General features: G+C 31.7%; 2 protein-coding genes across 4 annotated transcripts; one reads left to right on the forward strand and one right to left on the reverse strand.

Annotated features, from left to right (window-relative positions):
• Nucleotides 1-2,675: 2,675 nt before the first annotated feature.
• Nucleotides 2,676-8,538, forward strand: Bma-hsp-43 (Uncharacterized protein; the record flags this gene model as incomplete). Of its 3 annotated transcripts, XM_043075109.1 has the most annotated exons (7): nucleotides 2,676-2,816; nucleotides 6,099-6,176; nucleotides 6,638-6,823; nucleotides 7,024-7,173; nucleotides 7,529-7,664; nucleotides 7,858-8,037; nucleotides 8,336-8,538. In XM_043075109.1, the coding sequence occupies 7 exons, from the start codon at nucleotides 2,676-2,678 to the stop codon at nucleotides 8,536-8,538; spliced, it is 1,074 nt and encodes a 357-aa protein (XP_042931043.1). The 3 variants fall into 3 exon arrangements, with proteins under 3 accessions (XP_042931043.1, XP_001897871.1, XP_001897872.2); XM_001897837.2 differs by lacking the exon at nucleotides 2,676-2,816 and having other exon boundaries at nucleotides 6,156-6,176; XM_001897836.1 differs by lacking the exons at nucleotides 6,099-6,176; nucleotides 6,638-6,823; nucleotides 7,024-7,173; ... (1 more) ...; nucleotides 7,858-8,037; nucleotides 8,336-8,538 and having other exon boundaries at nucleotides 2,676-2,867.
• A 1,243-nt stretch (nucleotides 8,539-9,781) lies between these two features.
• Bm9503 (Uncharacterized protein) lies at nucleotides 9,782-13,587 on the reverse strand (the record flags this gene model as incomplete). Its single annotated transcript, XM_001897838.2, has 12 exons — nucleotides 9,782-9,889; nucleotides 10,055-10,105; nucleotides 10,286-10,351; nucleotides 10,531-10,635; nucleotides 10,938-11,105; nucleotides 11,215-11,303; nucleotides 11,440-11,599; nucleotides 11,704-11,825; nucleotides 12,013-12,141; nucleotides 12,287-12,409; nucleotides 13,191-13,325; nucleotides 13,431-13,587. The coding sequence occupies 12 exons, from the start codon at nucleotides 13,585-13,587 to the stop codon at nucleotides 9,782-9,784; spliced, it is 1,413 nt and encodes a 470-aa protein (XP_001897873.2).
• Between the last annotated feature and the right edge of the window lie 1,338 nt (nucleotides 13,588-14,925).

Below are 14,925 nucleotides of genomic sequence, written 5' to 3' on the forward strand. Positions count from 1 at the left end.
TCATCTAAATTGCATTTTATTAAAAAACTAAGTTGAGCATATGTGCTATTCTTTCGAAAGTTTCCTTTTCAATTAAAATTTGTTATGTTTCAAATGAATGAAATAGAGAAAGGCAGAAGTTGAACTGCGTCATTTATATCCTAAAGAAGTGTCCTTCATTATTTGTTAAAATTTCAATATTTGTCAAAATTGGAACTAAATTTTAAAATTACAAAGTTTTGAGGAGAAACGTGAGTGGATTAAAAAAATTAATATAGTAAATGGACGAATATTGAAAAAAAAAAAAAAAAAAACGCTATTATATCTTTTGATAAGATTTCGAAGTTTTGGGTTTTTTTTTGCATTTTTCAATTAGATTAAGTGTATTATAATATTCAATGAATCACTAGTAGTGTGTAATCTTCAGCTTCAATAATTTCGACAATGTAGAAGAGAGAAGGAGAGAGAGAAAGATGAATTGATGTATCATTTATTATGAAAATATTTCTAAAATATTATTTTGAGGGAGAAAGGAAGGAAACTTTCCCTCAGAACAATAATACTTTACATAGTTTATGTCATATCATACCAAAAATTTCAACACTTTAAGAAAATTTTTGGGAAAATCTTTAAAATAATTCCAAAATTGTTTTGACTGGAAATAAATGTAACCATTTTCCAGGAAATGAATGAGTCATCATAAATGCAAAAGTACAGCAATTGTAGGCGTAGAAAAATGAGATTTTTCTGTTGAAGAGCGTTTTATAGATTTTTCTAGAGCCCAATGAATCATCAGTTGTGAAGTCTAGAAATTACGAGAAATTTGAAAACTTGAATGGAGATGCTTTTCTTCTCGATGTTCTGTACTTTACTCTGTTCTATTATTCCAGTTACTCATTTGAGGAAAACGTATATAAATGACAAGGAAAAAGTGAAAGGACAAATAACGTAAGATTGTTCATCAAATTCCAAAAGACAATGTGGAATGATTAAGTGACAATTTGATAAGTTTATAGGCAAGTTTTCAGTCATCAGTTACTTTTATTAAGCCAATAGCTCGGAATACGTGCCAGTGAGAAGCTTTGGACTTTCGCTTATTTGACTATTTAGCAATAGAGGCAAGATTTTTATTTTAGTGCTAGCTAATACAGTAAGTACCTTATCAGGCCATTATGACGATAAGGTAGAAGAAAGCAAGTTAATCTTGAAAATAAGGCTAACATCACTTTTTGTCAAAAGAGCATTTGATATTGTCAATGCTTCATGTCTGACGTGTTACGTAATAAAATACGTCAGTTACTTGTTTAGGATGAAAAATTGATAATGCAACTTTGTAATTATTATACTATTTGCATTTTATCCTTTTGACTGGTTTTATTTGCTCTGTAACATTTATATTTTTCGTAAGGGAATATGCCCTATTTGTAGACCAAAGTTCAATTTTTTCCCAACCTGAAAGGATAACTGCTGAATTCCCTAAAATTAATGATAGCGACAATAACAGCAACAACAATGTATTTTACATTTAAAATTGTTTCAGTTTCATCGAAACATTTATATCTTTGTATCTTATTTCAAATTATCATTTAATACCTATTTTTAATCATCATAAAATTGTCATAAAAGTGAAAGTTCTTAAGTTCAAAAGTGATTTTTTTTTATCCAAAACGCTGCTATCATGTCAAAAAATTCATTGCATCTCTAAAACATCTCCAAATTTAGTAAATTTTAATTTTTGCTTTTATGTTGCGTTTATGTTATGTTGCTTTTTCTTAGATTTATAATATCTTCAGAACTTCCTTTTTTTTATACATCACTTCTAACATTAATATAAACAATGTTGATAATGATAGGTAATGTTCCATGGTAACACCTCATCAATTATGATTCATGCCCTTTGAATATAATGGAAAATTATGAGTAAATATTTCTGGAATCAACTTATACTGCAAATAATCACAAGTTTACTTTTACTTTTTTACTAGTATACATAGGTTATGATGATTGTTCTTTAAACTCTGCTCTCTCGGATTGCACTGATAAACAATACCTAATCGCTTCAATCTTTAACCTTCATTTTTAACCACAATAAATTCACAGAAAACAATTGATACTAAGACCATTCTTGAGGACCTGTTTTCATTTGCTACTTTCATATATTTGCAATAACTTTTGTATGGCACATTTCATTGAATACAATTCGTTATTATGGAAAAGGACATAAGAGAGAAAAGGAAGAGAAAAAGGAAAGACAGGAGAAAAAGGAGGAATTGATATAGAGGAAAAAGTGTGTCAACAGTATTTCCAATTTCCCATTTCCTGGAAGTTATTTTAACTTTTGCAAGCATCCTTTTTACCGTTTTCATCATATTTCGTTTCATTTTATAATTAATGGTGTCAAATATTCTAATCGGTACTCTTCTTCATTATTTATGACTTTGATACTAGTTGTTCACATCAATTTGTCACATAGTTTTGATTGTATTATTACTATCAACGGATGTAGTTGTCAAAAATAAAAATAAAAAAATAATAATAATCGGATTCATTATATTTCTCTAAATTTTAAAAGCAAAAATTAACTAATCTGAAGCGATGACAATGATAACTTAGTTTTTAAATTATGTGCTTTACGTATCGCATGATTAGTAATTATCAATAATTCTCTATTAATTTCCTGCAGCAGTTATAAGAAAATGACGCTCGTTGAAAATGAATGGCGAAATGATCGTACAATGAAGCGCTCTCGAGATTCATTCTGGGATAGCGATCGTTGGTACCGTGACTGGGATGACTGGCCATTGGACTGGCCTCGACCTGGTGAAGTTGTGCGACGTGTAAGCTCTTTACTTTTATTTCGAGTGAACATTTATTATCAGAAATATTAAATGAATTTGTAACTAAATGATTTTGATCATATGATAACAGCACTTTAATCTTTTCGTGTGCATGATGTCTTGTAGGCAAAATAATCTACTATGATCCTTGAAAGCTATCATGTGTTGTGCTTCTTGTACTTTAGGAAGTATTTTGTATAATGTGCAGGTATCGGTATTGTGTTTATTGTTGATTTCGTAGAAAGAAAGAGGGTAGATTTGTTTATTACGGGGAATCAGTGTCAAGTAATTAAGGAATTTAATGAGATTTATTTACTACATAAAACCAATTAAAGGATTTATTAAGTGAATAAAATGAACTATAGTATCAGATAGACAAACACCATCCCTTCAACATTAAGAAATGCAATTCGTAAAATTAAAGTTTAAAATAACATGATTTCTGTTTACAAAAGCGTCCACAAAAATTATTTGTTTTGTCTTTCTATATCTTAATAAACTTCCTCGATGATTGATTCTGTATAATTTTTGGAAATTTCTCCTGCAAAGTTTATTTAAATCCTATATTTGCTCATTCATATAATAAAATGCATGATTAATTGAAATGTAATAGAACTCGTCCCTTCCATCAGCCAACACTTCGTCCAGTGATACCACGAAAGAATTTACAAATAATAATTTCGTTTCATTCCTAAATAGAAAATATCAAATTCACAGTGCGCTTTTTGTTCCTGACATTCTTCTTCCTGTTTCAGTCCTTTTGTTATGCTTACAATTCATTATTGATTGATTCATTCATTCATTCATTTATTCATTTAGTCATCCAATCCTCCCACTTTTTACATTTTCCTTCTTCAAGCAAGGAATGAAAAAATATGTGAATAGCTCAAAGTTTTTTCTTCTTTTACAATCCTTACTTTTTCCCTGTTTTTTTCCATTTTTTTATATTATCCAATGTGTATTGAGTTTTTAAAAATTTTTCTTTACAACTACATTATGAGATAAAATTCTTGAAGATTAAATGCGGGAGACGAGATATTCATTGTTTATTATGTCATTATATCACAACACTTATATTTTGGGTTGAAGTATCAAAATCTGAGAAGAAAGGCAGAATGTAAAATTTCTTTCCAATGAAAATTGATTTATAGAAATGAAACAATAATTTATTTGAAATGTTTACAGTGCATTTAAATTTCATGTTGTTAATTCGAACATATTTCGAAACGAATTTTCAAAATGGAAGTAATGAAATTACAAAGTAAAAATTGATCTCATTTAATTATGTGTGATAACAGATGTAAGTCCTCGTTGAATTTTTTTTTTTTTTTTTTTTTTTTTTTTTTAGAAAATGATCGAAATTCGAAATTGATACAGTGTTAATGCAAAATCTCATTTTAAGAACTTTAGAGAGAATTAATATTATATCTTATAGTTTTAACAAATGACCTCGAAAAATAAACGCGCCATTTCAATGCGCTCAAAAAAACGATTTTTGTGATATACAAGCTTTTAAATGATTTTAATCATTAAAGTCTTTTTTATGCGAAATAGTTTTTCTTGATTAAATAACAAATTTTAGATAGTAATTTTAAATAACGAATAACCGATTAACAGACGGAACAACTTTATGTTATGACAAGTTTAATTTTCCAACTTTACTTTTTTTTTCCTTCCTTTTTTACAGACTCTCCCATTATCTAGCAATCATTACACTGGATTTAAAAATACTTCTTTTAAAGATATTTCAGGATCCCATAAAAATTAAAGTATCATTTATTGGAATCTATTCTTTTTCAATCATTTTGCCCTGTTTCTGAAACTTTTTTTTCTTTTTTTGGAAAAATCAAAAAAGAAACCAAAGTTTTATATAAGTATGATGTGAAATCAGTTTTGCTGAGAGCGGAAATAATCTCTTTTTTGTTGAAATATTCATATCATGGAAAGACAGGAGTGTTGTCTTTCTCTCTCTCTCTTTCTCTCTCTCCTTTAAATCAGTGGTTAAGTGAAACTTCCCGAAAATATTAAAATTGCATAGTTATATATATATATATATATATATATATATATATGCGCGTATACGTGGAAATTTGGACGGAAGAAACGTTCTATTAATTGGGAATATTATAATTGTCGCAGGATAGAAAGAGTAATGATGGTGACGGAGAAATAGATGATTGAGGGTCATTTAGTTTAAATGGGCGAGGAATATTTTGAACTCTTTCAAAATTTATTGTTATGTCTTTCACCTTCTGCTCCTTTCTTCTCTTACCTGTAATCTCCCCATAACTCCTCTTTACCTTTTTCATTATCTGATTCATCTCTTCTGATAAGTATTTCATAATATTTGCATGTTTTATTGCTATTTGCTAATTTTATTCTATTTCCATTTCTCATAATATTTCGGATGACTGGTTTTCGGATGCCAATTTACAGTGTTATGATTACGGATGTCTAACGACTCATTTACATTTTGTCCGCACGACAATTAGTTCATTTTTTGATTGTAGCAACAAATGACTTAATATACTTGAAAATTATTTCCGCACTTCTTAAATCAAAAGGTTGGAGTGCAACTTACTTAATATATTTTAATATATTTTAAACAAGTTACAATTACTACTTTCAACAATTACTGTCTTTCAAAAATGCGACTTTGATATACAAGTTGGAATAGAATTGACATTGAGGAATTAGGGGCATTCATTTAAATAAACTTCATGAATTAAAAATAGGACAGAAAGAAAAACCGGAATTGTCAAGAACAATTTGAAAGCATTAATTCTTTTCGAGTAAAATTACGCCACCTTTTAAAAAAAAATGAGAAGCTAATGAGTAAAGATAGAAATTTGGGGTTGCCATAAAATTTGAGAAAGAAAAGAAAAGCCAACGTGACATTATTTTTATGGTAAAATGGAATCAATCATTTACCGAATAGGAGGAAATAGCATTATTATTGTTATGTGATCAAATTCATACTATACGTGTGACAGATGTAGGAATAGTTGTAATCATTCACTAATTAGCACTTATGTATTGTATTCGTATATCAGATATATTTCCATTGGCAGGACATTTATATATAGATTTGTTTTAATTATTGTATTACTGTCATTAATTGTCACAGTGATAAGATATCAAAAATGGAAAATGATGTCACTGTTTGCTTCTTTTTTTTTTTATTTTACAGCTTATATACCTTTTCATTCATATATTTCACTGTGATATTTAAAATTTTCTGAACTGTTTATTTGCACATCGTCTTTGCAATATATTTTACAGTGGAGATCCGATTTTGATCGGGATGGCTTCTGGGATTGGCCATCAGATTGGCCTCGAATGGATGCTATAATGCCAAGGGTATGTTTAGTTGAAAGTTGAACGTGTTTCTTTTTTTGCTCACTGATTTGATAGCTTAATTTTTTATCAAGAATAAAAACTTGAAATATTCAAGAGCAGAAAAGGGAAAGCAAACTAAATATGTCACAACTATACATTTTACAATGAACTGTAACAGTTCCATCTCTTTAGTTACAACTGTTTTTAAATAAATAAAAGCCTTTCTTTTATTCCTTTTCCAACCACCTGCATACCGGTTGTGAAACCTGAACAATGTTGTAGATAGCACTTCAAAAAATTTTCATGGGGACAATCTCATGTTTACATCATATAATCAAAGTTTGATTTCTTCATGTGATGTCTCTTATATTTTGCTTCTTATAAATAATATGAAACAAAATGACTTAATGTGAACCTGAATCATTCTTTTGACATGACTGAGATATCGCGTTCGAAATTAATCAAATTCTTGAAATGTTCAGTTTTCCTCACGTCTCGATCATTTGGATCGAAATTGGCGTTCCGATCCATTTTGGCGTGATTTGTACCCACGCTGGGCAGAACCAATTTTCAAAGAAGGTATTGATATTCGTACCAATATCATTAATGATGCGTCACGTTTTGTCGTAGAAATTGACGCATATCAATTTCGACCGGAAGAGATACAGGTTTTCTTCTTGATTTCATTTGGATTTTTCGAAAAAATGAAGTTGTTTGTAATTCCTAAAATAAAAAAAAAGTAAAATTTGTTCCGAGTCCCCATATCTCAGTGGTGATAAATTGAAGTTTTAATAAGGAACCATATGAAAACCTTTAATTTTGTTTCTCGTATTCTAAAGCAATAGTTGAATGATATTGCATATTTGAGGTGAAAACAATAGATGATACGTTGTTGATCGAAGGTCGACATGAGGACGTTCGTGATCGTGATAATTTCACAAAGATGTACTTCGTGCGCAAGTATCAGCTACCGTTAGACGTAAATCCCATGGATATTTCAAGCACCATTGATAGTACAGTTAGTTTTGACGTGTATTATCATTTCGTCAAGCTGTTTATCATCAGTAATTCCCTCTTTGATTACAGTTATTATAGTGACCAATTCCTACCTGACTTTCTATGAATGATAACTAGTTTTCACAAGAATTTTCGCCCCAACTTCAAAATGCAAATGTTGAAACAAAGAAAAAAAAAACGTAAAAAAAGACAAAGATTATAAAAATTGAGAAATTTGTTACGACAGAATTAATGATAAGAAATATTCCAGGTAATGAATTTTAAAAGCAGCAAGCATTTTACGTTCATTTTAAAAAATTGACTTAAAATTTTATCGCTAATCAATAAAATAACACGTTTATCAGTGGCAGTTATAGGGTCGTCTATTTGTTGAAGCAAAAAAGCAGCCATCAATTCAAGGACGTGGACGTATAATTCCAGTAGAAGGATCGTCACGGCGTAGTGAAGTCCGCATGCCACGAAATGATACTACCCGAAGCCATGAAGATTCCGGTAGTTTTTATAATCCTATGTAGACTTCCTTAGATCTCGGTCACTAGTTCTCCGCATGGTGCGCATACGAGAACGTAAATGGGTAGGTCACAAAAAAAAGCACACACATCTGAGTTCTTCAATTTTTTCAAAACCTTAGACTGTCTTCGAGAAAAAAAGAATCCAGGAGTTTTTCAGTTTCCCTTTCTTATAGATTCATACGGATCGCGTGTGCAGCAGCAGTCAATACCTAGTCATCGTTCACACAGTTCCTATTCTTACCAGCATAGTCGGACAACTACCGGTGGCTCACCAAGCGGTACCTATCGCGAACATAGCATTCCAATCACTGAAACTGGAATGAATTCGCGAGCTGCCGAAAAAAAAGCATCTGGTCGCTACCTTTCAACGAATACAAATTGTTTTAATAGAAAAGCTTTCAACTTCAGTTTACTTACAAGAATTAATGATCCTGAGTATTTAAATTTAAATAGGGTAAAAGTAAATGTAGAGACGCTGGAGTGCTTACTTTCATTTCACCATGTCAGCTTATGCATTATGGAATTCAAAGATTATTTTCTATAGTTTATGAGTGAAACTAAGCAAATCCATTGTGAAACTCTTTCAAAAAATAGCTTAAAGTTGAAAAGGGAAATTACAGTAGATTTTGATCATGGTTGCTGAGATTTCAGAACAATTTCATTCTCACGAAAGACGTGAACGTGAAGAGTATCGCTCAGAATCCAAAAATGACTATCGCAGTCAATCATCTAGACAAGATAGCGGTTTCCAGGACAGTGGTTCTTTATCCGTCAAACAGGATGGTCCACGAAATAGTGATACGAATTCCAATAATGTTCGTAATGTTCCGATTCTTCGAAAAACATTTAAATAAATTACAATTCCTGGTCACTTTGGTGTAATATAATCGAAATTCTAGCACAAAAGGGAGGAATGTTATCTTTCGACGAATCACGATTCAGTGAGGTAATCAGTTAATAAGTAAATCAACTTTATCATAGTAAAAATATTCTCCACTTCGTTCGCTTCAGTCCAGTAAGCATTAAGGATAGTAACATCACTATAACCGATCGCTTATTCTCATAATTTTGCTAATTTTCATATAAACCAACCATAAGAAGCAACTGGAAAGATATATCGGAATATCAGAGGAAAAATTAAAACTGCACATAACAACCTGCTTATTTGTTTAACATGTCACATTGTCTTCAACATTATTAAAACAGCAGTGGACTTTTCACTTAATATGATGGTCCATTATTATAATGAATATAAAGAATGCTTGCTTTAATGCAATAAATATTTCTTTATTTAAACTGTACACTTAAAGAAACCTAACAATATCTATGCAATATCATCTTCCCCATCAGTACAACAAATTCAAATACCATTGCCTTGCATCTTTCATAATGGAAACCACACTCCCTGAACTACGATAAAATGGTATCAGTTTACGATTAACAATTATATTCAAAGTATTATGAAAAAAAGGAAAGTATGCAGTATATGATGCATATACCAAAGCTCGAATGACTTCATCAATACCTTTCTGAATGCAAATTACTAACTGCCAAATATGCCATGTCTTGGGAAATGCTGCATGAACTACCAGTCATATGATTATGGTATATTGCGAATCATTCATGGCACAAAGTTTTGAATATATAGATCGGTATAACACCTGATACATGGGCTACCATGATATATGCATTACATACAGATTAACTGTCTAGAAATGTTGAATATTTCAATAAACTATATCATATGCGATGCATCTTTTCTCGAGATATGAGTTATGACGTAATATCACAGTTCAGATTTATCTGCTCAAACTTATTATTTAACCAGGTCAGTTGGGAACAATATTTGTTCTTTCAGACTGAAACATAACGATAAATCTACCTTTTAAAAGGCAAACACACATAATTCTAGAAAAATAAACAACGTTAAGCTGATTTTTATATAATGAGGTATTCACATCAAGAAATAAAAGACCACAAAATATGCCAAAGTGAACAGCAGATCCTGTCCATACCCTCATCATAAGACACATGACTATCGTTTTCCCTACAACATAACATTATACGGTACTAACTATAATAGCCAGTACGTTCATTTTAAAGAAATTTTTGTGAAGAAGATGAAGCAAAGCGAGAATTAAGCTGCCCACAACGCTCCTTGATCGCATCCGCACTCAAATTCTCTGTTCGGCCAAAAGTATGATTCTGAAAAAAACATCAAACTGCTGATTCTAGAAATTAACTTCGAAGAAAAAAAGTTTAGTATTCTACAGCAAATTCAAAGTAACGACTTTACAATAGAAGCATATAAATAGCCACAGTAAAAAAAAAAAAAAAAAAAAAACAGAAAAACATTTTAAAACAACTCACATCTAAATCCTTATTTCGATCAAATGGCCGCCGTGTTGCTACAACCGTTCCCTAGAAAAATAACACCTTTGAGCACTAAAAAGGTTGAAAAAAAATTGTGTACCCTACTGAAATATGATGCCTTAATCAAGTAGCTCAATAGGTGGACACACTAATAAAACATAACACAATAGAATCACGGAATAAAAGAGAACTAAAATGCTATTTGTTGTAGTCATTAAAAAGCTGTACATTTTCGTCGGTCTCATGTTTTCTCTTTCTTTGGTAAACATCCACCAATGACTCTACACGATCTTTCTGCAAAAGAAAAAAGCCAATCGAAACGACAGCAAAATCGATGATCAAATAGATGTTCAAACAGTATAATATAAAAGGATCTTCTAAATTGAAAAAGTACTTTATAAAAATATCCACGGAAAAGATCTTGAAAAAAGCAAGCTAAATAAAAGAATGTATATTAGAAATCATAAACATACTCCCAAAGCTGCTGCAATTTGAGTCTGAATGGCATTAACATTCCTATTACGGTGTGCTTCAAAAGACAGTCCACTTGGCCCAGCACCAGATGGATCACCTTGCTCCTTCAAAATTAAATAAAAATTCAAGTAAGTTTGCCACTCAGTTAAAATGATCAAGAGAGAGACGAGAGAAAATAATTCTTTTCTTGCATATCCGCATGTAAAGAAACACGCAAAGGAAATTACAAATTTTTCATAAATTGACAAGAATTTCAGAGTAGAAAGACAATATATTCATAAGTAGCATAAAGAAAAGCAAATAAGACGATAGTCGTTTTAGTAAACTGTAAAGTAAACTCACTAATAAATATACGATTCACTCAATTCCAACAAAACAAAAGTTTTGATTTTTTTAAGAACGCAACCGTTATCAATCGCCTTTTCCTTTCAACTGGAGTTTCTGTCCAATCACGCTTCGCTTTTTCGGCTGTAGCAAAGTCTTCTCTTAATGAAAAAGTTTTTGATGATAAACCATAGGAACTGAAACACTTCGGTGGTTGCATCATCCATTCTGGCCGTTTGCATGCAGACCTCTGAAAGTCATAACCCGTCAAATTCGGTCAAAAAAGAAAACTATTATAACAAAACTTATTTTCAAAGTGAAAATTAATTTTCACTTTAACAGATAAAATCCATCATTACCTTACTCGTTTGTAGCATCTCTAGACGCACTAATCTCTCTGCATACTCATCGTCTCCATTGCCTTTTTGTTCCCAAGGAGGAACTGGACCTAAAGCACTTGACATTTCAGTTCACCACGAAAAATCTGACAAAATAATTATTAAAAAAACCTCGAAATTTAATTAGCACCGACTTAAAATCAAAAGAACTGTTTTGAACGGCACAATGGAAACAAAGACTCGAACCAAAAACACCACTCGTATCACCATTATCGTGACCACAAGTTTCATCATCAATAGGTACTTCAACGTCTAAGTCTTTCCCACCGGATGTAGATGGCTTATTTTGCAAATCGTAAGGTATCGCTGGGCCGTAGACATCTCTGCTGTCCTCTTCATCATCATTCTGAAGTTAGAATTACACTCAGAAAACTAAGAAAGAAGATATTATGCAATAAATTAAAAATAGAAAAGTTACCGAAAGCAGGTAAACAAAGATAAAAGACGAACTCCTAAATTAGCAACTGTTGGTAGCAGATCTGGCATTGATGGACCAATCATTCTTTTCAACGAGTAGCCTGCACTTGAAGAATGTGCTTCGCCAGGTTCCGGAGGAGGTAGTAAAAAACTTTCTGCAAAAAGAAATTATGCCAAACTGTGTGTAATCAGATGAATGGAATATAATAGCGAATAAGCTTGAGCTAAGGTAAACTGATTATTTAACAGCTGTGATGGAAACATATAAAAATATTTCCTTTGAAATCTGTAAATCGGCATTTTCAAATTCATGATCTAATTTCCACTACACAATGAAATTACCTCGTGAACGCTTTGTTTCTTCTTCCGGAAGCGAAGGTGCGAATATTTCCGACGAATTTGGTACGGTAGGGTCAAAAGAGGAAGACTGAGAGGATGAAGACGGAATATTGTTCGGCATTGAAAATTGGACTGTAAAACTAATTTACAGAATCTAGCAAGCCTTAAAATACTTACTAAGCTGAAATTTACGCTAAAAGCCACTACTGAATAAAAATAAGATAAATAATGAATAAAATACACAACAATGTATTAGTTGCGTTTTGGATTTACTTACGAAATGAGCACATATTTGGCATTGCAGATTGCGAATCGCCTTCATCGGGATCTTCTGGATCTCCAGGATCTTCCGGATCATCTTCTTCGCTGCTATTCGTAAAGCCGGGAGGTAAAGAAGGTCCTAAAAAGATTAGCTACAGAACGATCGAAGTGTGAACTTTTTCTATTCCAAGATTTCTCTTGTTGGAAAAACCGAATTATAATATGTCGAAATAAAATTGTATTAAATCCAAGGGACTAAAGACTATATTAGTTGAATATTCCTCTCACAAAAATATAAAACTGTTCCAGAATTCTGTACCGTAAGCAATCATTTGTTTTTGTTTTTTTTTCACTCATGTTTAGTTGTAGGGTTAGCTTATCTTCATTGTCTGGAATGTTACAGTTGTTAGTACAGAATATGTGCATTATTTAACATGATGAAAGTTCTAAGCCAAATCTACATGCACTGTAGATTTGGCTTAGAAGCTTTTCTAATCTAGCAGTCATTCTTATAAGCAACCGACATACTATTAAACCTAACTCCTACTATGTAAAGAGTAAAGATCATCCGATAGACAGTAATCATGTGCTTGTTGTAAACCAATGCCTACTAAATAAGGATTGAACCCTTTGTTTAGGCAAGCTTTTGAGGATCAACAGGCTTTAATTTGGTTGGCCATGCACCCTCATTTGTTTCTCTTCATTTATATCCTTTATTTGTTTTTCGTATTCATTTATTTCTTACGCTTCATCCTATACTCACAGATAATACCTATACGAATTATCAGTATATTGTCAACATGCATTAATCGTATAAAGTAGTTGTTACCGAATAAAATTCGTTACAACCGAGAAAACTATTCTAACAAATCCCTACGAATTGTCGACACTTTAAATTCATATTAGACAAAGATATGAACCGTATCGTTGTTGATCAGACGATGCTGTGGTTCCAAGTTCGTTCACACTGTTTGGTAATTGATCGAGATAATTACTCTGAGCAAGACGTACTTCATCCACATGCATTTGAATTTGTCTTGCTGTAGCACAAAATCCTTAAAAAAGTAGTTAGGAGCTCTGAACAAAGAAAAGCGAAGAAAAACCAAAAGTGTAGTTCGGTGAGCGCCTTACTGATTATTAAAAACGTAACAGAAATTAACCTGGTGGTGCGACAAGATCAAAGTTCCTCGAACGACAGCCTTGTTCATCAGTTTCGTGATCTGAACCACTGTTGTAATCTAGCTCTTCCGAACGATCAAATTCATCCCATGATGGCCCCTGTATCGTACAATCTGATGGCAAACGAGACGATGACATTCCTTAAAACGAAATAAAATTCCATTATGTATGCTGAACAATTACCGGAATTGGTGATAATCATTGTAATCACAGCAATAAATGTCTATTATGCCTTAGCCAATGAATTCCAACTTTTTTTAGTTCCCAATTAATTTTATCTCATGAACTAAAAAATTCTAGTAAATGTGTGCATATATAAAAACAGGGAAATAAGATAAAAAAAAAAAAAAAAAAAAAAAACAAAATGTGAAACAAAAACATATAAAAATAAAAACGGTAGAAGCAATGCGATTCTGACCTGTTATAACAGAAATATAAGACGAAAACTATCTTAAGAAGACCATAGATAACATCAACGAGTAATGATAAGCAATGTAATTCAAATGCAATTTTAGCTGGCTTATATAACGGCCTAGTTGTCAATATTTCCTTGAAAGGAAAATTTAAAAGAAACCAGCAAAACTGCAATAACAATAACAGTATCTTTTGGTTTGAGAAAATCTAAAGAAAATTTTCCGATAACCAAACTCCCAACCTATGTGGCGTACTCGGAGCTACTGCAATAAAATCCATGATTTAAAATAAATGTTCCCTGTGAATTCTTTCAAATTATAGGTTGAAAATAGCATATTTTCGAAAGTGTTCAAACACAACGTAGAGTTTAAGAGATAAAAAGAGAAGAAAATGTCGTACTACAAGGATTTAAGAAAATCATTGAAAATAATGTGATGTGAATGGGAAAATATTGCACACAAATATGCACAGAGATACTTTAAAAAGATTCCAGACAATGATAAGAATTATAAGACATAATAATCCAATTGATATATAGAAAGAATTGAAGCACCACCTCCAACCTTTATTTTATTAATATCTTGAGCAAAACGATTACACCTTGGATATTACTTAGATAACTTTGCACTTAAACATTCATCAAATTTCCAATCCTTTCCCTTGGTGATGCTAAATCAGAACACTACGAGACTAAGCGTGTCCACCCGAAACCCGCATTGTCCACATTCACTATTTCAGCCTTATGGAAAGAAATGGAAAGAACCCCTTCTTTTTTACAACTCACTTCAATATTACTTTTCCTGCGTACTTTTCCACTGGAAAGTAATATGAACCTTTTAGAACTGAAACGAATTAATAGTAGTGATAGTGACGAACTAACTCTGCGTGACTTACGGTGTGTACGAATGTCTTCGAGATTTCGTCATAAAATAGTGCTAAAATGGGTTACCTATTACGACCAGAAAGCATTTCATTCCCAGTTCATAACTAATTAATAAAGAAAACTGGTAGAAAGGATCACAAGTCTGCTGCACAGTCAAGGAAGGACAAAAGTGCGAAACC

This window comes from Brugia malayi, assembly GCF_000002995.4.
Source record: "Brugia malayi strain FR3 genome assembly, contig: Bm_v4_ChrX_scaffold_001, whole genome shotgun sequence".
Lineage (NCBI taxonomy): Eukaryota > Metazoa > Nematoda > Chromadorea > Rhabditida > Onchocercidae > Brugia > Brugia malayi.